General features: G+C 37.2%; 1 protein-coding gene across 1 annotated transcript in view; it reads right to left on the reverse strand.

The window, feature by feature from the left end:
* DISC1 (DISC1 scaffold protein) overlaps window positions 1–14,182 on the reverse strand; it is a 420,969-nt gene extending 406,787 nt beyond the window's left edge. Inside the window, exons 1-2 of the mRNA XM_044674988.1 lie at window positions 13,328–14,182; window positions 5,617–5,686 (exon numbers count right to left, since the gene is read on the reverse strand). Of these exons, the coding sequence (XP_044530923.1) occupies window positions 5,617–5,686; window positions 13,328–14,182 (925 nt within the window). The remainder of the gene's footprint in view (window positions 1–5,616; window positions 5,687–13,327) is intronic.
* Between the last annotated feature and the right edge of the window lie 8,408 nt (window positions 14,183–22,590).

Raw genomic sequence — 22,590 nt, forward strand, 5'->3', positions numbered from 1 at the left:
ACAAACAAAATTCTTAATACCAGACAAAGTATGACTCTCAAATCATTAGATGGTTATTTTCTGCAGGTTGCCAATGATCATTGCTAAGTTACAACAGTGATAGGTAGGTATAGGTACACAGTGAGAAATGGGGGAACTGTTAAGGAATATTCAGTTTCTGACCCTTCCAGGTTGGATAATGAATACTTTGATTGTCACTGTGTGTGGCAAAGCAAAATATGAACATGTTGACATGTGAGTAGCCTAAATCCTTCCTCCTGAGGGCTTAGTTTCTGGTTCTTCCAAACAGCTGGTTCACATTCAGTATATGCTAGAGAACATTCACTCAGTATTCCTCATTTCTAATTTCAACAAAGTAATGAAAAGATGCAAGAATAGCCTCCTTTCCCATTAGTGCTGAGGAAATCAACTACAGTGCAAAAGGACTCAGTAAGTCACCCAAGGAGAATATAAACACAATTCTAAAAGAAGGATATTGCATATACATCACCATTCCTTTTAATATTTTTGGCACTTGGCATTGGTTATCATTTCATGAAATTACATAACTACAAATGCTCCCAAAGGCAAAATATATAATATTTATAATTCAGATACAAACTGTTGCTTGGTCTCCATTATTAAACTTTTACTAAGGAATTTTAAAAAAAGCATTGTGGTCTAGTGACTCCATTCTAAGGGCCAGCCTTAGAGCAAGGAAGATAAGTTTTTACTGACATATACTGTACGACCTGGAATAAGTAAGTCCCTTAACTTCTAAAGGGCCAATGAAAGTCTTTAAGACTACAAGCGAAAGAGAAGTAACTGGTCCGAGTCAATGGAGGAAATTTCTACCTGAAGTTCTCCAAACCAATCAAATCACAGAGCTTGACCAATAATCAAAAACTGACAAACAAAAACAGGGGAGTAAGGGACCCCATTCTGGGATGGGCATAAAATGAATGAAGCAAGACTTATTTGGAAGTAAAGAGAAGGAAAAAAAGCAAAAAAGTTGGACAATTAATTCTATCAGAGGAGTGAGGTGGCACAGTGAATAGAATGCTAATCCTGGAATCAAAAACTCAGTTTCCTGAGTTCAAGTCTGATCTCAGACACTTACCACCTGTGTGACCTTGGGCAAGTGGCCTAACCACGTTTCTCCTCTGTAAAATGAACTAGAGGAAGAAATGGCAAACCATTCCAGTATCTTTGCAAAGAAAACCTCAAATAGGGTCACAAAGTCAGACACTACTGAAATGATCATAATAATTAATTCTATCAGTTCAATCTAACTCGGTTTAGTCATATCAGTTTTTTAAATAATACAAACAAAATAATCAACTGATTGACATGGAGATAAGATCAGGTCAAATCAGACAAGATCAAATTATCCAATCAGTTATTGAAATGTGAAGAACTTTGTTAATTCAGGGGTAGCACGTAGTCCTCTGAACCATATTATTAAAGAAAGGCAGACAAATGTTCTTGCCAGAAATAGAGCTCATACTAGGGAAGAATTAGACTTGAGGACCTGAGTCACCTTTTTGGTTCTACCCTGACTTCCCACATAACTTTGGGCAGGTCCAATCCCACCCTCCAGATTTTTTTTTCTTGTTTCTGAGGACCTTGGTTCTTCAGTACTTCAAAGGGATCTCTGAGAGGAGCAAATAAGGATAATGCTAAAAGCCTACATGTCCCTTGCAGAAGAGGACTTTAGAAACCCAATCTCTCTCTTCTATAAAGCCTGCCTCCTTCTTCCATTGGTAAATTCTTCCAGGAGCCTCCATTTTGTAGAGTAGAGTGGTCCAGGCTGCCTTCATTGTTCTTCTGGACCTTATCATGGCTCCAGTTTAATCACAATTTTTCGTGTCTTCCACAATTAGAATGTTAGTTTCTTGAGGGCAAGGACTATCTTTCTCTTTGCTTATATTTCTGTGTGGTAAAGTTACCAATAAAAAAAGAAAAGGAAAAAATAGAAGAGAAGCCTTTTTAAATGCATCAAAGAGAACAGAAGAAAGGTCAGTACAGCAGAACCACCTTGAAATAACACTGGATTTATTATATATTTTAAAAGAAAAGCAAGCTACACATAATATAGATTTGAGTTTCAAGTACAAACCTTTTCTATTCTACTCCACATATGCAAATGCTTGTCTTATTGGGTATTTAAGTTCAGAATTTACATTTTTTTTGTTTTCTTTAACTGCATTCAGCAGCATGTTTAACCTTGCTGCTGTCAGGTTTCCACTTGAGTAATGAGCTGTTTCAACAATGGTCCAGATGATGCTTAGAAAACAGCAGTTCCTACAATGGTCGATGGAAGGCAAATTGTTGTCATTTTTTAGTGGATAAAGCATCTACCCAGGGTAGGGGACCCAAAGTAAGGTAGCCACCAAGAAGGGAATGTAAACACATACCGCAAAAAAGGCACATTATTGTGTTTCTACATCAAAGGCAGTAGAATACCTAACAGCTTCTACCTTCAATGGTTGAGAGACTAAAGAAACTAAATGTGTTGTCTGAATGCCAAAGGAGAAAAGAACATATTTTGACCTATGGAAGAAAAATATTTAGGATCTTACTAAACAAATTTAGCTCTCCCAAGGGGACAAAAAAAAAGACTTAATCTGTCTCAATGAGAGAAATCTTATCTTATGCCTCTCCTACTTACTGTTCATGGACTACTTCTCATTTTATAGATAAGTAAACTGAGGCTCAGAGCAATAAAATTAAGTTCAAGGTCATATCAGTGGTGCAAAGTCAGTACCATAATAAAATATAGGTCTCCTAACACCAACTTCATTACCTTCAACTATACCAGGCTGCCTCCTAATTTGTTCAATCCTAACACAGAGAGTTTTAGTTACTTCCCTTAGTTTCTGAACCATTGGGATCATTTCCAGATGCTTCAGTTTCAGCATCCATCTCCTCTTTTTTATCTACTCCTCCAAAGTAAAATAATAATAGTAATGATGGTGATGATGATAACAAAACTATCATTCACATAGCACCTACTAAGTGCCAGGCATTGTGATAAGCACTTTATAAATATCTCACTTGATACTCATTTATCTAGTATTATCTCATCATGAATAAGATGTTTAATTAATTATTAATATTTTTAATCAATGGGATAATTAATTTACTGTTATCTTGTTTGGCTATGTGCACAATGCCCAGCATAAAGCAGGTGCTTAATGAATGCTTGCTTCCCTTTCTTTCCCTTCTCCTTCTGCAAACATATTTTGATTATATATTAGATTTTTATTGAAGGATTTATTCACGAGAGGGGGTGCAAAAGTAAATGTGAATATAATAACATTGAAGAGATTTAGTCTGGAGTCACAGGTAGCCAGTCAGTATTTAGTCTTGAAGACCATGAATGACGTCCTCCTCTGACATATAGAGAAAGTAAAACTGGTAGTAATATCATTAGTACTAGTGGTAGTAGTAGTAATAAGTAATAATGTTAGGTCTAGACTTGTGATTTAATCTGGGTGGAGAATTTCCAAATTGAAATTCCTTCTGTCAATGAATATCAACAACTCAGCCATAATTTTTAATCTTAGTTGCTTAATGCACTGAACCAGTATGTGTCAGAGGCATTTGAAAACAGAATTTTATTATTTCCCAATCACAAGTCAGAGAACCAAAGCTTCAGATGAAGTAATAATTGTATCCTAGTTGTGGCACCAACTTGAGGTACAGAAGTTTCATTTCCTACCATGATTCAATAAATATTTATTGTGTTCCTACTCTACTATAATAGATAGTCTAAGACTTCTCTTCCTAGGATCACAGATTTAGGGCTGAAAGAGCCCTTTGAAATCAACTAATTTAAGTTCTTCATTAGCTTGATTTTAGATACTGGAATGAGAAAGTTGAACCACAGCAAAAGTCATTGCCCTCAAGGAGATTAATGTTTACTTGAGTATTCAATATGTCCATAAATATGCATAATGTAGCCATTCAATTCTGCTTCAAAGTTCCAATATTGTGCCAAGACATGAGACCAAGACAAGTATATGAATAAAAGGAGAGCATTACCCTCCTACATGCCCTCTCCCTTTCTTCCAGATCTCATCTCTGCCCCTCCAGTACATCCTCAAGTTTATATGTAAACAGAACTACTAGACATCAACTCTCAGTCTAGAGGGGAGCTGTACTTTATAGAGTAGTATTTCTAATCTTTTCATGGCTTTCTCCCACTCTACCTTATTCTAATGTGGTATGATATAAACAGTTCTTAAAGCATTATCAGATTATGAGGCAAAAAGAGTGGGCAATGCTGGTCTCAAGGCTTGAGTAACCCCCAAACAGTCTAAAGTCTATATTCTAAATAACCTGACCTTAGTCTGTTCCCTTTTGGAAAAAATCAGAATGACATTATTACTGTCATTTATTCTTTGTTTTCTAAGATGATCAGTGACATCACAGAGTAATGTCCTGTGGGTTAAGTTCAGTGGCAAGACAAAAATCAGAAGGACTAGAGATGGCCCAGGATATAACAGATAACTTTGGCATCTTTGCTGTTGATCAAGCTCTAAGAGCTCCATAGAACCTGCTTTAGCCACCTTTATGGCCAGTGGAACAAATTGTTCTCAACCACACATTCCACCAGAGGGAAGTCTTCTTGGTAGACATTTCATGGTAGACATGGTAGACATCTCCTCACCTCATCAAAGGGTATCAGGCAACCTAGTTTAGCATAGTTTCCAGTTGCTGTCTATCACAAGCCACCCAATAATGCTAGTTTTTGAATGAAGATGCAGAAATTCACTCCTGTTCTTAACTGATCCCAGAGGCCAAAGGCATGGAAACCAGACTGAGTTCAAGCTAAAGTTCATACAGTCAGTTTTCTGTTGCTGGTATAAACCTCTGACTGCATCTCACCTCAGTCGGTTCATCATTTAGAGAGCAAGGAAAATGGATTCAATGAAATGACCAGAGTGGGGAGCCTTTCATAGCTATTTTGCCTTGGAATTCTCATGATTCTGAGATCTTTAGTTCCAGTTGTATAATGGCCAGGAGGAACACCACATTCTCCCAGTCCTTCTGATGTTGGTCCACAGCAAATGACCCTTGGTTGCCATATCTCATCACTTCTGCTTAAACATCCCTTTTTCTCTTTAATGAGTACTAAAAGCCCAATCATTTCTAGGGAGAGAGGAAGGAGCTAATGAGCCAGAGTGGCCACTCTATAGTGTTCCATCATACAGTACTCATAGAAACACTGAACATTTTGAATTGATAGGACAAAGAGATGGACTGAGTGTAACTTTCTCTATCCATGTACAAGCATGAATAAGTTGTGATCTGTATCATTGGGGGAAAAACCATATTGATGAGACCACAGATCCATTGGAGAATTAATAGACAAAGGAAATAATTTCAGTGTTGTACATTTTGCCTAGATCTGTTGGCAATAAAAAAATTATAAATGTCAGAAAAGGATTCATATTATCATTAGTGCTTTGAAGTGCTTAGAAGAGTGGTATTAGAGGAAACCCAAATGTTTCTGGTTGGAGTCTGCTCAGAGATCCACCAAGATGCCTCATTTTTGAAGCACAGAAGACAGAGAGGAAAGGGAAGTCATGGAAAAGAGATGAGATGAGAAAGGGAGGGGGAAGCACTTACCTTTGTCATAATTATCTTCTTCTACTGCTTTTTCCAGAAGTTTTTGAAGCTTAAACATCAAGGATTTTATCTACATCAGTATGAGAGAAAAGGAAAACTGAAATTACAATACTATCCAGACATTCAGTTTCTTTTCCCCTTTTTTCAAGCTGGAACAATTTAGAAACTGTGCTCTTCTCCTTTTAAAAATAACCAGACATACATTTTTCACGTGCCAACTGTAAAATGCATGAGCTTTCCCAGAAAAAAAAAGCAATGTAAAGAGAAAGTGTAACTTGAGTATAAAATCCACATAAAGAGTTAGAAAGTTATTTTAAACAAAAACATCACATTGAGGTCTTATCTTTTGGGAAAAATGCATAATGAAAAGGAATGTTAATTTCCTGACCAAATGTTCTCTGTTCTAAAAATCACATTAAAGTTATGAATGTAAACATACCAGAGAAGAAAGAAAGACAAGAGAAGAGGTTCTTATGGGTACTTGAGCTGAGGCACAGAAGGTTGCCCTAAAGACAGGGTAGCAACTCGCTAGAAGACTTTGCACATACCCTTGCAACCTATAATTTATGTTTTTTTCAAATCTAAAAAAATAGTTAATTATGTTCTCTTCAAATATCCAGAGCAAAGGCATCAATCATCTAAGCATTTGTTGTTGGGACATTCGTTTCTGTTTGTCTTTTTTCTCAATATATGGCACACGGTTTCATGAAGGAACCAAGAAGGAAGCTTCTTTGTTGGCCTTGGCCCCAGCAATGGATGGGTTGGTGATTAACACAACCTCTTTGACTCTCAGATGATCGTCCATCTAAGAAATGTGGCTAACACTTGCCCTATTCTACATAAATGGTATCTCATGAGAAAAAATGATACAATGGTCCCGTGAGTTCTTCACTTCCTATAGAAACCCAACGTATAATCGTCATTGTTATTTTTACATGGTCAGGTTCTAGAAACACGAGGAAACATTTGAGGAAATTCAAGTACAGAGAGATTGGAGGATTCCCGGAGATATACAAAAAGTCATTCAGAATTATTTTTTTCATTACAAGAGTATACCATCTCTAATTGTCCCAATAAGAACCTATACAATAAAAGTCCACTAAAAGAAAACCCCAAGTATAATTATGCAGAGAGTAGATAACGAAACTGGTTTCCTCTGTTCAACAGAAAAATGAGAGGCTGCTGTGAACTTTCAGGAAATTATAGGTCAATTATCCTCATTTTACCATTCTGCCATCATAAGTGGTAGAATGTTACATACAAAGTCAGGCTCAGTTGCTGTGGTGGTTATTTTTACTTAGCTGCTTTGGAGTTGTTTTTTTTTAAGCATTTAATTCCAAGAAGGAGGGACTATATCCAAAAAATGATTGTCATGTAAAAATAGAAGATATTTGTAAGTCTTTTAATTAAAAGAACCTCTATGAATGTATTGCCTGGATTTGTCTGTATCTGTAACACTAACAAAAAGAACCATGAGAGAGAACAAATAATGCCTTCCCAACTTCTTAAAGTTTCTACAATCCAAAGGGAATGAGTTGAATTTGAATAAAGGGGCTCTTCCTCCATCATCTTTATTCTACCACTGGCCATTTCTTAGCACCCTCTATTAGCCACACACTCCCTGAATGGAATTCCTGCCAATGACCAAAGGAGGACATTTGTAGCCAGCAAGTTGAGTCAAATGAGACTTGAGTTCAAATCCAGTCTCTGACACTTACTAGCTGTACAACCCTGGGCAAGTTTCTTACCTACTCTGAACCTCCTTTTCTTTATCCTCAAAATTTAGATAATAACACCTGTGGGAGCCTGGCAACAACTTCACTACTGGGTTGCTGTGAAGTCTATCAAAAGATATGAATGTAAAATGATTTATAAACTTCAAGTACTACATCAAGGTCAGTTATTAGTAGCACACACTCCCATATGATACTGGATATTACTTAATATTATATTCTCAAGGTAAGTATATTTATCCAAGAGGAAGGATAATAGAAGATTTAATAATGAGAAGAGACTATGAAAAAAGTCCTTGTTCTTTGCAAAAACAATTACAATCAAATGGTGTAAAAGTCATCATTATACTTCAAATGTATCTTATATCCATCGTTGGAGAGAATAAAGATCAAATTAACTGGAGGAGATGAGTGGCATGACTTTTTGTTTACTTTCTTTTGGAACAAATTCTGAATCTCAAAAAGCCCTCTCTGAATAGCTTTTCAAAGAGAAGGGCATTGAGATACAGGAGCTTCCCACTCCTGCCAGCTCTGGCAAATGTCCTGGCACCTTGGGCATTTATTTGCCCAGGCTGCTTGATAGAGACTATAACTGAGACAAAGACAAATAATAAAGCAGCTCTGTCTCCCTTCCTTGTCCTTCTGCCAATTTGCTCAATAGAGTCAGTCAGAGGCAAGGGATGGGCAACAGCTTCAAAGAACAGGAGCCGAAAATGCTCATCCTGGTTCTACCCCATCCTTCCTGTGCGCTGAAAATGATTTTACTTTTTCTGGGCCTCAGTGTACTCAACTCTAAATGGGAATAGCAATTTATCCTAGAGATATGAAATTTAAAAAGTAGAGAAATGATTTTGTAAAGCATCCTAATAAGCAATTACTATAGAAACACTCATAATCAAATCTTACTAGCAAACAATCAAGAGAAAAGGTTTTCCAGTTATCTATTTTTTTTAGACTGGTGAAGAGGGCATTCTACAATTGTGATTTCATCATAGGAGAGAACTGTCAACATGGAAATTTATTCTATCAATGCAGATCAGCAATTTTGTAACTTAGAGTCTTAGAGTTGCATGGGCCCGCAGTCATAGAGCTAATATATGTCAGAAACAGATATCCCTGACTCCAAGACTAACCCTTTAACCATGACTTCACATTGTGCCTTATTATTATTATTATTTCTGCTTTTATTTTTTGTCCCTTTTAAATAAATGAACTTCCTCCCTCTATGAAAACATGAAATCAAGATCATGTTGGCAGGACAAACCTGAGCCTTCCTAACTATCAGACTTATTGACTCTCTAGTCATTCTGCCATGTTATCTTCCCAAAAGTCTAGCTCCTTTCCAAGATGTTAAATTGTTGTTGACTAGCAGTACAGTAGGATTCATTTTACATGACCAAGACTTTTCATGCAAATTTAAAATTTCACATAATATAGCAAACTATATTATTTAATAAGTATTTCTCATACAAACATATTTGTGTACTTTATGACTTTTCTTAGGCTTATCAGATGTACCAACACATGATCTAGAATGATTCTGAGGGACTTATGAAAGAGAATGCCGTCTACCTCCAGAGGAAAAACTATTGGAATAGGAATGCAGATGAAAACGTATGTTTTTTCACTTATTTGGGTATATGATTTGGGGTTTTGGTTTTACAAGATTTCTCACTTATAAAAATGAATAATATGGAAACTTTTAAAAAGATCTACCAGCATCATTACTCTTGAACTTTGGGGCCATTATTAATAACCAAACAGAGTTAACGAAACAAAGAGAAGAACTGCTCTGACATGGGCATGATTTGTTAAAAGTGAGAACTCAGGACCAATATTAATGCTAGAGTTAATATTTGATACAAAACAATATATGACTCCCACTAACACTTCTCAGAAAGAATGAGTGTAATTGGACAAATGTCTGTAAGACTTCACACTGTTTGGGAAAATGGTGCAGTTAGCATAGCATTAAAAATTCTTATTTTATGTATTTTTCTCCTTTTATTTTTTTTCAATTACCAATTGCATATCCCTGCATTCCTGCATGCTAAGTTCAAATAAAATGAGGTCATACTGTGTTTTATCATTTAAATTATAACCTACTGATTTTAAAGGTTGTGTCTGAAGGGGTAGGAACATGGTTAAAAAACAGAAGAGAAATATGACTATGCATCATTTCAACCTTGTATATATTTCTAAATAACTACATTGAATCAAGCACTAAATTAGAGGTGAAATAAAGTGACTATACAGCACCTTCATCATTCACTTTGATCCAAAATGCTAACATTATGTCCCTGGTCCTATTGCTCCTCAAAGGACCCAAATTTGCTCAAAGATTTCACAACCCCCAGCTTATCAAAAGCTCTCTGTTTTCAAAGCGTTGTGATCCATATCCCAGTAAGAGGATTGGAAAAGAGAGGGAAATCTGGCTGATGTCACCAGCATTCTTCATGCCAAATCTCATACTCTCAAGCAGAGTTGTTGCCAAGGTAAGCTTTTTGTTTGGTTGTGAAGCTTAGGATTTGTTGTTGGGCTGGAGAGATAAAAGAGAGGAGGGAAGAGGAAATCCAGGCAGGGGAGAGGGCTAGTCAGAAATAATGGAAATATTCTTACTTTTTCCTTACTTGTTAGTACTTGCACTAGCAAAAAGACCCTTTTTTCTCTGTTTTTAATCACTTTCTTGTCTTTGAAATAGTAAGAGTATTTTTTTCTGTGCCAAAAAAGTACACGATGTAAAAAATGCTTAGAGCCCTTGGACTGGATGATTTCTAAGGTCTCTTCCAGCTTTACATCCTGTGATGCAAATCCAATGCTATAGATTATGCCCACATGTGCATTCACAACACACACACACACACACACACACACACACACACGCACACACACACACACACAGATGCATGCACACATGCACGCATGCAAGCACAGGCTTGCTTTTCTCATAAATAAAACACAAAATTCTCCAAAAGGTCCAGGTCCCTCATCTCACTAGCTAATTTCTAGGACAGCTCTGCTTTGATTTCTACAATAACATTTTAATTAAGGGATATTTATTCCTAGCCTCTGAAACTTATGCCAACCAAGCATGCTAAATCTTGTGTTAGCCAAAACTATCATTATATCATAACTACTGCCCTTCCCAATATTATGAAAGTAATGTTGTCCTATTAATAACTTCATATGGTTCTGATCATACTCGATGGACACTCCCATTAATAAACTTAAACAGCCTTCCTATTGCTTCTAGGATCATATATATGTTGGCTTTGAAAGCCCTGCACAACCTGACCTCGTCTTACTTTCTGTAGTTTTATCTTGCTAACTATTGAGTAGGTGCTAAGTTTTTGCATTCTGTAAGCTATGTTGCTCAGATTCTACCATTTCCTTTCATAATCTATACTGATCACTAAATTATTCATATAATATATGTAAATATAATAATTACAAGTATGTTAATATATAAATAAAATTTCTTTTATAATCATATATAATAGATATGTATCTTTTATTATATAATAGACATGTACAATTATATATAATAGACATATATCCACTATTCTCTACTTCAAACTGATCATCACAGCAGCTGTAAGACCAGATTACAACTCAATGCCATTCTGCCTATTTCTCTGGTACTTAGGAGTAGTTGGATCACATTGATCAGAATGTTTATTGAATCAATGATATCACCAGAGCCTGACTTGCCAGCGTTTCTAGATCCTAGCCCAGATGTTCCTAGTTGGACCTGCCTCAGGCCAGTTCCAGGGAGTATAGTTTGGATACTGGAACAAAATGAGATCCTTGAAGATCATTCAACAGTTCATAAAAGGAGATTTATTTAGCCATGGCAGGAAAAGAACAAGAAAAGGCATTGAGGATACCTTGAATTGATCTGGCAACATGATACTCCTGCGACTGATTCGCCCACCAGCAAAGCATCAGAGAGGTTGTCTGGAGCTCTTTGTGGGTGTTTTGTAGTGAGTCAATAAGTAAGTAATGTCAACATCCTGAGCCTTCAGTCCCCTGAGACAACCAAGTCTCAGAAATGGCCTCCATACCTCTTAAGGAAAAATTAGCCTAACTTACATGAGGGCACAGGTTAAGCTCTTGCCCTTTCATACTCTAGCCCTTGTTGGTAAGGTTTTCTAGAGTTGCATATTAACTTAGAAAATTATAAACAAACATTCTCTATGCTGCTTAGAATTTTATTTATTTTGTTAAACATTTACCAATTACATTTTAATCTGTTTCAAGTAGCATAAGCTGTTGTCAGTTCTCAAGTTTGGCATCTCTTTCTAAAAGACTCTCATTGGAGGCAGCTGGGTGGCTCAGTGGATTGAGAGCCAGGCCTAGAGATGGAAGGGCCTGGATTCAAATCTGGCCTCAGACACTACCTAGCTCTATAATCCTGTGATCTTGATTGAGTCTAAGACAGAAAGAGAAAGAGAGAGACAGAGGGAAGGAGGGGGTGGAGAGAGAGAGAGAGAGAGAGAGAGAGAGAGAGAGAGAGAGAGAGAGAGAGAGAGAGAGAGAGAGAGAGGAGAAAAGACCTTCAATGACTTAAATGGCTTTAGGATTCTTACTGGTCAATGTAGACTACCAGTTTTCAAGAAACCTGATAAAAACATTACTAAAAAAGAAAGGGAAAAGAAGAAGAAGGAAAAGGAGAAGGAGGAGAAGGAGAAGGAGAAGAAGAAGGAGTAGAAGAAGGAGGAGGAGAAGAAGAAGGAGTAGAAGAAGAAGGAGGAGGAGGAGGAGGAGGAACAATTGCCTAAAGGAGTGACTGAATCTGGAAGATTCTCAGAGAGGACTGAATCTCAAGTCTAAATGATTGGGTCCACATAGTAAGTGATATCAAATATTTGCAGTTCATAGTGGGTCTCTTAATGTTAAAAAGTGACCAGAAGCAGAAATGGCACCAAGAATATCAGGAATAGATCAAAGATGATGATATTTCCTTTAAAATCACTGATCATCTCCTCCTCCCAGGAAGTTTTATGATAAGGGAAAGGATATATAAAATCTTCACCACATGTGGGGACTCTAAGGGAATCCTTATTCAGTAGGGGCTAGTTAAAACACTTTCAATCTTTTCTTGTTGCCAGAAAGCAAACCCCCCTCCCAACAATGCCATCCCTTGGTTCTCTAAGTCCTCCATGGAGAGGAGTGGGCATTGAAAATAAATAATATTTAATTTCCTTTAAATTTTTATAATTTTAGTTTAATTTTTTTATCTTTAAATCTATGACAACATACTAGTGTGGAGAGATTTTAATCTGTTCCATTGGAGGAAGTACATATATCAATGAAATCATAGATCTATCAGATTATTATATTAATTAATTATAGAGCATCTCAAAATCTTAGAGCCAATTTAATCTCTCCAATTGTTATTGGGACTTTGGAGAACTCTCTTGTATAGTACTTTAGTAACCTGGTAGATCTAATATTAAATTGGTATAAGCATCCTCTCCACTTATAATTTAATATCTTGGAATACCTCTAAGTTATTAAAGCTTAAAAGCTACACTAAGAGTCTTGGGATACCTGGTATTTTCATGTCACCCGTCCTACTCCAGTATCTATCAGCCCTGCCTCCCCTCCCCACTTTCATTTTCCAAACCAAGGTAGACCTAGAGCACCTTGCACCTAAATAGAAAAAGAATAGAGAAGAGCTCAATTACAAGAATAATTCAGAGCAGTTGAGTATAAGGAAAACTTTAATTTTAAAGAGGGGATGGGAGGCAGGGGGGAGATAAAGAAATAGAAATGCAGTCATCCCTCTCCCTTGTAATCAGCCGCAATGGAGTTGCTGAAATATCTCAAAGGGGAAGTCACATCATGACAGAAACCAATCATTTCTTGCCTTTTGCCCAAAAGGTTCATCTGTGCTTTGATATAACTGCTGAGGAACCTGTCCCCACCTACCCCTATCCCTGCCCCACATACCCACAGGCCAAGGAAATACCAACCTTTAGCAGAGCCTGGTTGCTCAGAAGGCAGCCCATCAGCACTGGCTCATATTTCTTGACCAGGGTGTCCCAGCTGTGATCACTTGCCATGATGTTGCTCTCATAGCCTGAGGTAACTGAAGAACCCACAGAGGAGGAATCCGGGGAACAGGAGATCACTGCATCAGTATCTAAGAAAGAAAAAACCTCCTTCTCAGGCTGGTTATTGCTGCTTGTAGCCAGAGCGGTGCCCACTTGGTCTCGAGCAGTCCTACAACTACAAGGCTGAGAAATGCTTCTCTGGTCCTCACAGGCTCCTATACTGCCCTGCCTCCTGACCAATTCATCCACACTGGTATTTTCTGCTCGTACCTCTGTGGAACTTTGGCAGGGGGGCTCTCTCTCCCTGGTGGGTAGGCAACCTTCAGCTTCTCCCCGCTCCCCAGCACATTGGAGAGAAAGTTGAATGAAGCTAAAGCTTGAGTTAAAGACATCATGAGGACTAGGTGGGGTGGACAGAGGTTGCTGGTGGTCTACTTGGTCACTGGAGATATTTGCTTCCTTCTGTGCCACAGGGAATGTGTGACCCTGAGTTCTGGCACCAACAGCCACTTTCCAATGGGCCAGGGAGACCTCAGGTCTGTGTGTGTGTGGAAAATCTTCCAAACAAACAGAGGAGCAAGGAGGAATAAGACCAGTTATGCTGTCTTTCAGTTTGGCATCTAATCCTGGCTGAGACCAGCAATTTCCCAATATGCCATGTCCTATGATGCTGCTGCCCTTGAGCATGGGATTCCCAGCTGAGGGGCTGAAATCCTGTCTTCTCAAACCAAAGTCTCCATGTCTGGCCATGGCACAGGGCTTAAGCTCAGCCATTCTGTCTTTGCTGTGTCCCAGCTCCTTCAGGTTGAATGATGATGGAGTGGTAGGAGTGAGGCATTCTATCTGTGGCCTGTTATCTGTCCTCAAATAGCCAGGCCTTCTTGCCAACCTCTTCTTCTGAAAGGAGCCAGCAGACAGTAATTGGTCTTGCTTACCTGAGAAAATAAAAGAAAATGGTCCTGTCAATCCATTGGTCTTAGCTAAAACTATTCTTGGCTGGAGGACTGGGATTCCTTATGCTTCTGAGGAAGATGTCACAGAGGATAACCCTCCCCTTACAAATCCCATACCTTGGTGCCACTGGCAAAGATCAGATACAAGGCTGCACAAATAATGGATGTGACCCAATAAAATAATTTTTATTTTCTTATGTACACATTTTCTAAGATTTTTTGCTTCAGAACATGAAGAAATAGAACATATATTAAATATATTATTTATATTTATAAATTTACATTATATAACATATAAGTGAATATCTTATTATTTATATATTATACATATGTTATAATTTATATTTATATTAAATGTATATATTATAGATATATTTATATATTATTTGCAATATATTATATCATGTGAATATATCAGTGGTTCCCAAACTTTTTTGGCCTACCGCCCCCTTTCCAGAAAAAATATTACTTAGCCCCCTGGAAATTAATTTTTTTTAATTTTAATAGCAATTAATAGGAAAGATAAATGCACCTGTGGCCATCACCACCATCCCTGGATTGCTGCAGCACCCACCAGGGGTTGGTAGCGCCCACTTTGGGAATAACTGGAATATATTATGTGTATTTATACATTATTTATAATAATGTTATTATATAAATAAATATACTACATAAATATATTAAATATATTTCTATAACATATATGACACTAAATAATATATAAATTAATAATAAAATAATAAATAACAAATTAAATATATACTAAAGTTTCCATGCCCTGCAGGGCAAATATTAGTTATGCTCCTAATTCAACACAAGAATTCCAACTGCCTGCCTATTGGTCCTCTCTCAGCTTGCAATGGAAATCAAATGATCTGAAGCTAAAAAGTCAATATGTTCATCAAACTGAAATTCAGGTCATTTTCTGTGTCTGCCTCTTGAATATTACCTGTGGAAAAGGGAAGGATTTCCATTATTCAAACTCCAGGTTTCTCCCCCATACTAGCACTTCAATAATCAGCATCTGGTTACAGAAGTACATACAAAGACCACTGTGTACAACCACTTTTATATCCAGTGATGCCATGAAAAAAGAGGTCCTCGTGACATTCTTTCTAATCTAGAGTTACAAGACACTTGTTATTTTTTAGAGTTCTAAGAAATTTCAAAAGTCATCTAATCCAACTTCCTCATTTTATTTTTTTTCCTGTATTTGGGCTTTTATTCAGTACATTTACAAGGAAAGTTTAGAGACTACAGAAAAGTAATAGCATTTGTCATGTCATTGGTAACTTACACTTCTGTATTGTTTTCTACGCCCTATTTAAAGGTTTGGCTCCTCAGATAATGATGGGGAAAGGCCTAAAAGCCACAGAATAGGCACAAATGTTCAAGTCTTGCACAATCAGAAACTCAAATGAAATGGAAGATGTGAAGTGAAAAATTTGAAGCAATAATAAAATGAAAGGGTAGAGTAGCAAGAGTAGCATTTGGGACTAGAATTGTGATTTCACTGGTATAAGGAACTCCAAGAAGAGGAAACATCCTCTTCCAGTTAAAGTTGTTGAACTGTTTCCTTTTTGTTGGACTCTTGGTGATCCCATTTGGAGGGGTTTCTTGGCAAAGATGCTGGAGTGGTTTGCCATTTTCTTCTCTGGCTCATTTGACAGATGAGGAAACTGAAGCAAAAAGGATTAAGTAACTTGTCCAGGGTCACATAGCTAGTAAATAAATGTGTGACTCTAGATTTGAACTCAATCCAGACCAGGCACTCTATCCAATGTGCCATCTAGCTGCAATTAAATAGAGTATTTTATTTGCAGCTTCTAATCTTAGAGTTTTGTAGAACATTAAAAGATCAAGACTTGACCAGAATATAGGAGACAAAACTTGAACTGAGGTCTTTCTGGATTTAGGACTCAGTTCTATACCTAGTATGAGAGTAGTAGTGGTGGTGGTAGTTGTTGTCATACCAATCGATATTATTATATTAAGGATGATCATTAAGCCTTAGGCTTTTCTTTACAACAGTTTAAAAACTGTTAAACCAATCAGTTTCATCCTTATAAGAATTTCAGCACTTCATCAATATTTCACTTTGTGACCTTTGTCAAAAAGAAATCTATGGCACATTATTTTTGTCATTAATGCAAAAAATGATTTTCCCTTGAAAAAAATTTAAAAGTGCAGCCATATCCTGGGAAATAATGGAATTTTTTAATGAAGTCAGGAATTCTCTTATCCCAACAACAAAAGCAATGATTTTTATTTGCAACACAGATGCTTTTGTAACACTTCATGATGTCGTGTAGGAAAGTTTATTAACCAATCCTATTCCAAAATATTTCTCTAGTCAAGCATCTTCTCCCAGCCTCTAGATTCAATTTTGAAGTCTTTAGTCAGGTTTGATCTCAGTAGAGTTGAAGATAAGCACCACTTTCCACAGTGCTCCTGTCTGAAGACAAGTCACAGGGTATTCATCCTGACAGGCAGTTGGGCAGCACGGTGAGGTTGGCATGGGGGCATTTGTTAACTGCTGATGCAAGAGCCAGGGTAGTGATTAATCAAAGAGAGGAAAAACGAAGTGGAATTTGATCCACTCCTTATTGGTTAAAGAACTTCCCTCATCTCTCTCTGTCTCTGTCTCTCTCTCTCTGTATCTCTCACACACACACACACACACACACACACACACACACACACACACACACACACAGCCTCTCAAATCACTAACAGTTCCAATGTGCTTTTTCAGCTTCTAGATAAAACTTCTGTAAATCTAGGGCTCTACTGTAATACAATTACAGTGACTTCAACACGTCTCTGTGATAGGAAACATCCATTCATGGGAAACCAAAGAGCTACCTAGAGAAATGATCATCAAAATATTCTAATAACCTACTTCTTGCCAATGCTCTCTTCTGCATATTTTTAAATTTGTATAGGCTTGGCCAATGCACCAATTTTAGGAGACTGGTCTATGGTGGACTGTAAAAATCAAGAAACCAAGATGTACTATCAACACTAGGTCATCTTTGCCTTCACTTCTTACCTTTTAAATCATCATAGGAGCGTAGGAATTTAGAACAAGAGGAGCTGTTATAGCTCATAGAATCCAGCCATTTTATTTTATAAATTAGGAAACTGAGGTGAAATGAGTTTAAAGAATTATCAAAGATTTGTAAGACTATAATGATATAGAAGGCAGCTAGATGGCTCAGAGAATAGAGCCAGATCTGGAGCCAGGAGGTCTTAGGTTCAAATGTGACCTCAGATACTTTCTAGCAACTCCCATTGCCAAGCCTTTACAAACAACTCTTTTGCCTTCGAATCAAAACAGAAGGTAAGGGCTTTTAAATAATAATAATAACATAATGATGTAATAATGATAATAATATAATATAATCATGAAATAAGGAAAAGTGAAGGGGACAAGTTTATATTAAGTGCTTTTATAAATAAACTAAAGGATGCAAAAAAAAGCAATATACTTTTCAAAGATTATTTTGTTTTATTCTGATAATAGCCCTGGGACATGGATACTATTGTTATCTCCATTATACAGATGAAGAAACTAGGGCAAAAAAGAGGCTAAGTGACTTGTGTAGGGTCACACAGCAAGTACGTGTCTGAGGCCAAATTTGAACTCGGGTCTTGCTAATTCCAGGTCCAGAGCTCTATCCACTAATCCAATTAGTTAAAAGGTATGATTCAAACCAGTTCCTCTGGTTCTAATTCTAAAGCTCCTTCCATTGCCCTACGAACTAATCAGCAATTTGCTGAACATTATGAATATACTGCTGTGGTGGTTCCTATGAAAAATATCAGAGACATAAATAACAAATATGTTTTATAATAATATGTAATTATTATGTAATATGATATATGATATAATATAATTATAATAAAATACAATAATAAATAAATACAACATCATAAATATTTTAAGTCCCTTTGTGTGTAGCGCATTTTGCTAGGTGCTAGGGAGATAATTCATCAGTAAGAGTCCTCTGAGCTCCTTTTTTATTCCACAAACTGATGAAGGGTCTGGGGAAACAAAGACAAAAATAAAAATAGTAACTGATATCAAGGAGCTAACACTCTATCAGGTGAAAGACAATGTCTCTCCCTATATGCATATACATATACATGTGTGTGTATATGAATATTTCAGTATGCAGCTGGGTGGTGCCGTGAAAATAGAGCAATGGCCCTAGAGTCAGACTCATCTTCCTGAGTTCAAAGCTGCCCTCAGATGCTTCCTAGCAGTGTGACCCTGGACAAATCACTTAATCTTGTTTGCCTTAGTTTCCTCAACTGTAAAATGAGTTGGAGAAAGAAATGGCAACTCACTCCAGTGGGTCACAGTCAGCCATGACTGGAATGACAACAAAACAACCGAATATGCAATACAAAAACAAGGTAATTTGTGAGTCGGGCCCTAGAAGATAAGGGAAATAGGAAACATTCAATGTAAAAGTTAACATTTGAGCTCAGTTTTGAGGAAAACCAAAGATACTAAAAGGCAGAGGTGAGGAAATAATATAGCCCACACATAAGCGACAAGCAGTGCAAAGATAAAAAAGTGAGACCGTGTGGTGTGTAAGAAACAAGAGGAAGGCTAATTTGGCTAGATGATAAAGTAGGGGAAGAATAATATAGGATAAAGGTAGAAAGGTAGGATGAGTCCAAGTTGTGAAGGACTCTAAAAACTAAATAAAGGGGGCAGCTGGGTAGCTCAGTGGAGTGAGAGTCAGGCCTAGAGACAGGAGGTCCTGGGTTCAAACCCGGCCTCAGCCACTTCCCAGCTGTGTGACCCTGGGCAAGTCACTTGAACCCCATTGCCCACCCTTACCACTCTTCCACCTATTAGAAAATACACCTAAGTACAAGGATTAAAAAAAAGAAACTAAATAAAGGAGTTAATATTTGTTCCTAGAGGCCAGAGAAAGCACATTGGACTTGATTAATTAAGGGAAACGAAACAATCAAGACTTATAAGTCTAAGAAAATCACTTTAGGGGCAGCTGGGTAGCTCAGTGGATTGAGAATCAGGCCTAGAGACAGGAGGTCCTTGGTTCAAATCCGGCCTCAGACACTTCCCAGCTGTGTGACCCTGGGCAAGTCACTTGACCCCCATTGCCCACCCTTACCACTCTTCCACCTAGGAGCCAATACACAGAAGTTAAGGGTTTAAAAAAAGAAAAAAAGAAAATCACTTTAACTCCTGAGTGGAAGGGGAATAAGAATGAGGAAAGACTTGAGGCAGAGAGACCAATTCTGAGGTCATTTGAATTATCTAGGCAAGAGAAGATAAGGACCTGAATAAGGAGAATAGCTATAGGAGCAGAGAAGAGGAAGGACAGTGGCAATAACCTCATATAGAAACAGTGGCCATTAAATCATACATAAGGATCCCTGTTGGCTGCATATTGGCTTAGAAAATCAGATATTTACATTATCTGTGTCCCGTTTTATTTTTATTTCACTAAATATTTCCAAAACATATACATATATATATATATATACATTTGTATATATATGAAGAGAGAGAATTCTTATTTTTTTCTTTTAAAAAACTTTTACCTTCCATCTTAGAATCAATACTAAGTATTAGTTCCAAGGCAGAAGAGCAGTAAAGGGCTGGACCTAGCCAGGGTCACACAGACACACAGCTAGGAAGTATCTAAGGCTGGATTTGAACTCAGACCTCATCTCCTCTATATTCACTAAGCCACTTAGGTGCCCCACAGTTATATTTTAATCTGGTTCCCACCTCCCACAGCCCATGTTTGACATCTCTGATACAAGAGATATAGAAGTTAACAACTATAAGACTTGGTGATTAGCTGGATATGTGGGGTGAATGAGATGAGGAGTTGAGGACTATACAAATATGAACCTGGGTTGGTGGAAGGATGGTAGTGCTCTAGAAAGAAATAGGAATGAGGAGGTCTGTTTGGTATATGCTGAATTTGAGAAGCCTATAGGAAATCCCTGTCCTGTCCTGACTCTGAAAAGTACACAATCTTATGACAAGAATGTCCATGTACAAAAAATAGTGATACAAAATAATACCTAAGTACTAAATGGTCAAAGATACAAATGTATCAGGAGTTTAGAGAAATGAAAGTTGAAGAGGACAGGAATAGTCCTAGAAGACTTCAAGGAAAAAGTAGGATTTTAGACAGGGATTAAAAAAGAGAATTCTCCCTTTGAAGTATTTTCAGGTAAGAAGTGGACTTTCTTTTGCCCTGACTTAGCTAACATTGTACTCTAATCCACTTCATTTCACCCTAAGTATAACACTTGTTCTCACCACCACTGCCCCTGTAAACTTGGTGGCCTTAACAAAAATCATTTTCCTAGAAAATTCAGCTTTCCAGATTCTGCTAATATCAAGTAAAATAAATATGGAGGGAGGGGGACTTTGCATTTCAATGCAATTAAAATGAAAGTATAATAAATAATATCAAATACCAGTTTTGAGTGGAAGATGCTAGATTATTGAAGACTAATTTGAATTAATTAATGAAAAGAGCTTACTTTGTGCCAAGCACTGTTTTTTCCCAATTACATTTTTTTAAATTTAAACATTTATTAATATTCATTTTTCACATGGTTTCATGATTCATGCTCCTACTTTCCCCTTCACCCCCCACACTCCCCCCACCCATGGCCAACGCACACCAAGCACTGTTTTTTGAAACAAGCATTTATTAAGCACCTACTGTATGCCAGTCACTATGCTAAGTGCTTTTCTAATGTTGTCTTATGTTCAAATCTGGCCTCAGACATTTCCTAGCTCTGTGTCCAAGCCTAGCCCTTATTTCTCTTCTGCCTTGGAACTAATACTTTTAGTATCAATTCTAATATGGAAGAGAAGGGGAGGTATTTGTATGTATACATATATGTGTATAGATATAGATATATGCTTTTTTATCCTCAGAACAATCCTGAGAAGCAGGCGTTATTATTATCTCCATTTTACAAGTAAGGAAACTAAAACAGACTGAATCACTTGTCCATATTCTAAGCATATATACTGGAAATATAAATACAAAAGCAAAACAGTCTTTATCCTCAAGTAACTTACTTTCTAAATAGGACACCAATACATAAAGGGGAGAGGTGTCAGAGAAGGAAAACTTGGACTAGAAAGTTACAAATATGGTGAGTGGAACAACAAACAGTCCATCAACTTGCCTATTCTAGAAGCAATCATAGTGTTGATTAGTTTAACAATTGGATATGGGTGGTCTTAGGATTGCAGAGCCAAGTGGCTTGGCTCCTCTCAGTCATAGCCTCTGTTGGTCCAGTGATGTTGGAGAATGGTTAGTTTGAAGCAAGCCATCATTTTTTACTATTGTCACCATCACCAGTGAACAATTTTTGAATATCTGTTATGTTTAGGCATGTTGCTAAGCACTGAGGATAAAAATAAATAAAGACATTTGAGGGGCTTACACCACTTACATGGTACAGTAGAAAGGGTACTAGCCTTAGTCTAAAGACCTGAGTTTGACTCCTTAGTTTGTTCCTACCAGTTCTGTAGACTGAGCAAGTCATTGAATCTCCTTATGTCTTAATTTCCTGATCTGGAAAATGGGTATATACTTACAATATTAGCAACACAGGATTATTGTGAGGGAAAAGCATTGCAAATCAGAAAGTCCTGAATAAACAAATAATTTTACATGAAAAAATGGCCATTTCCAGTACTAAGAACCACATTTTGAGAGAGATATCGACATATCAAAAAACATCTAGAAATAGGTTGCCAGAATGATAAAGGGATAGTTTATACAAATATCAGGTAAAGAAAACCAGGATAGGAGAGAGAAGTTTTCAGGAGATATGATAACTGAATTCACAGAATCACACTAAATAATAGACTTTCAGTACTGGACGCTTCTTTAGAAGCCTTCTAACCCAACTCATAACTGAACAAGAATATAGTATACAATATGTTGCTGTTTTTCAGTCATTTCAAGTCACATCCAACTCTTTGTGACCCCATCTAGAGTTTTCTTGGCAAAGATACTAGAATGGTTTACTATTTCTTTCTCCAGTTCATTTTTCCAGATGAGGAAACTGAGGAAAACAGAGTTAAGTGACTTGCCCAGGGTTATAAATGTAGTAAGTGTCTGATGCCAGATTTGAACTCAGGAAGAGAAGTCTTACTGACCACAGGCCCAGAACTACCAAGCTGCTCTCTCAGTATACAAT

Source organism: Gracilinanus agilis, chromosome 4, assembly GCF_016433145.1.
Source record: "Gracilinanus agilis isolate LMUSP501 chromosome 4, AgileGrace, whole genome shotgun sequence".
In the NCBI taxonomy this organism is placed as follows: Eukaryota; Metazoa; Chordata; class Mammalia; order Didelphimorphia; family Didelphidae; genus Gracilinanus; species Gracilinanus agilis.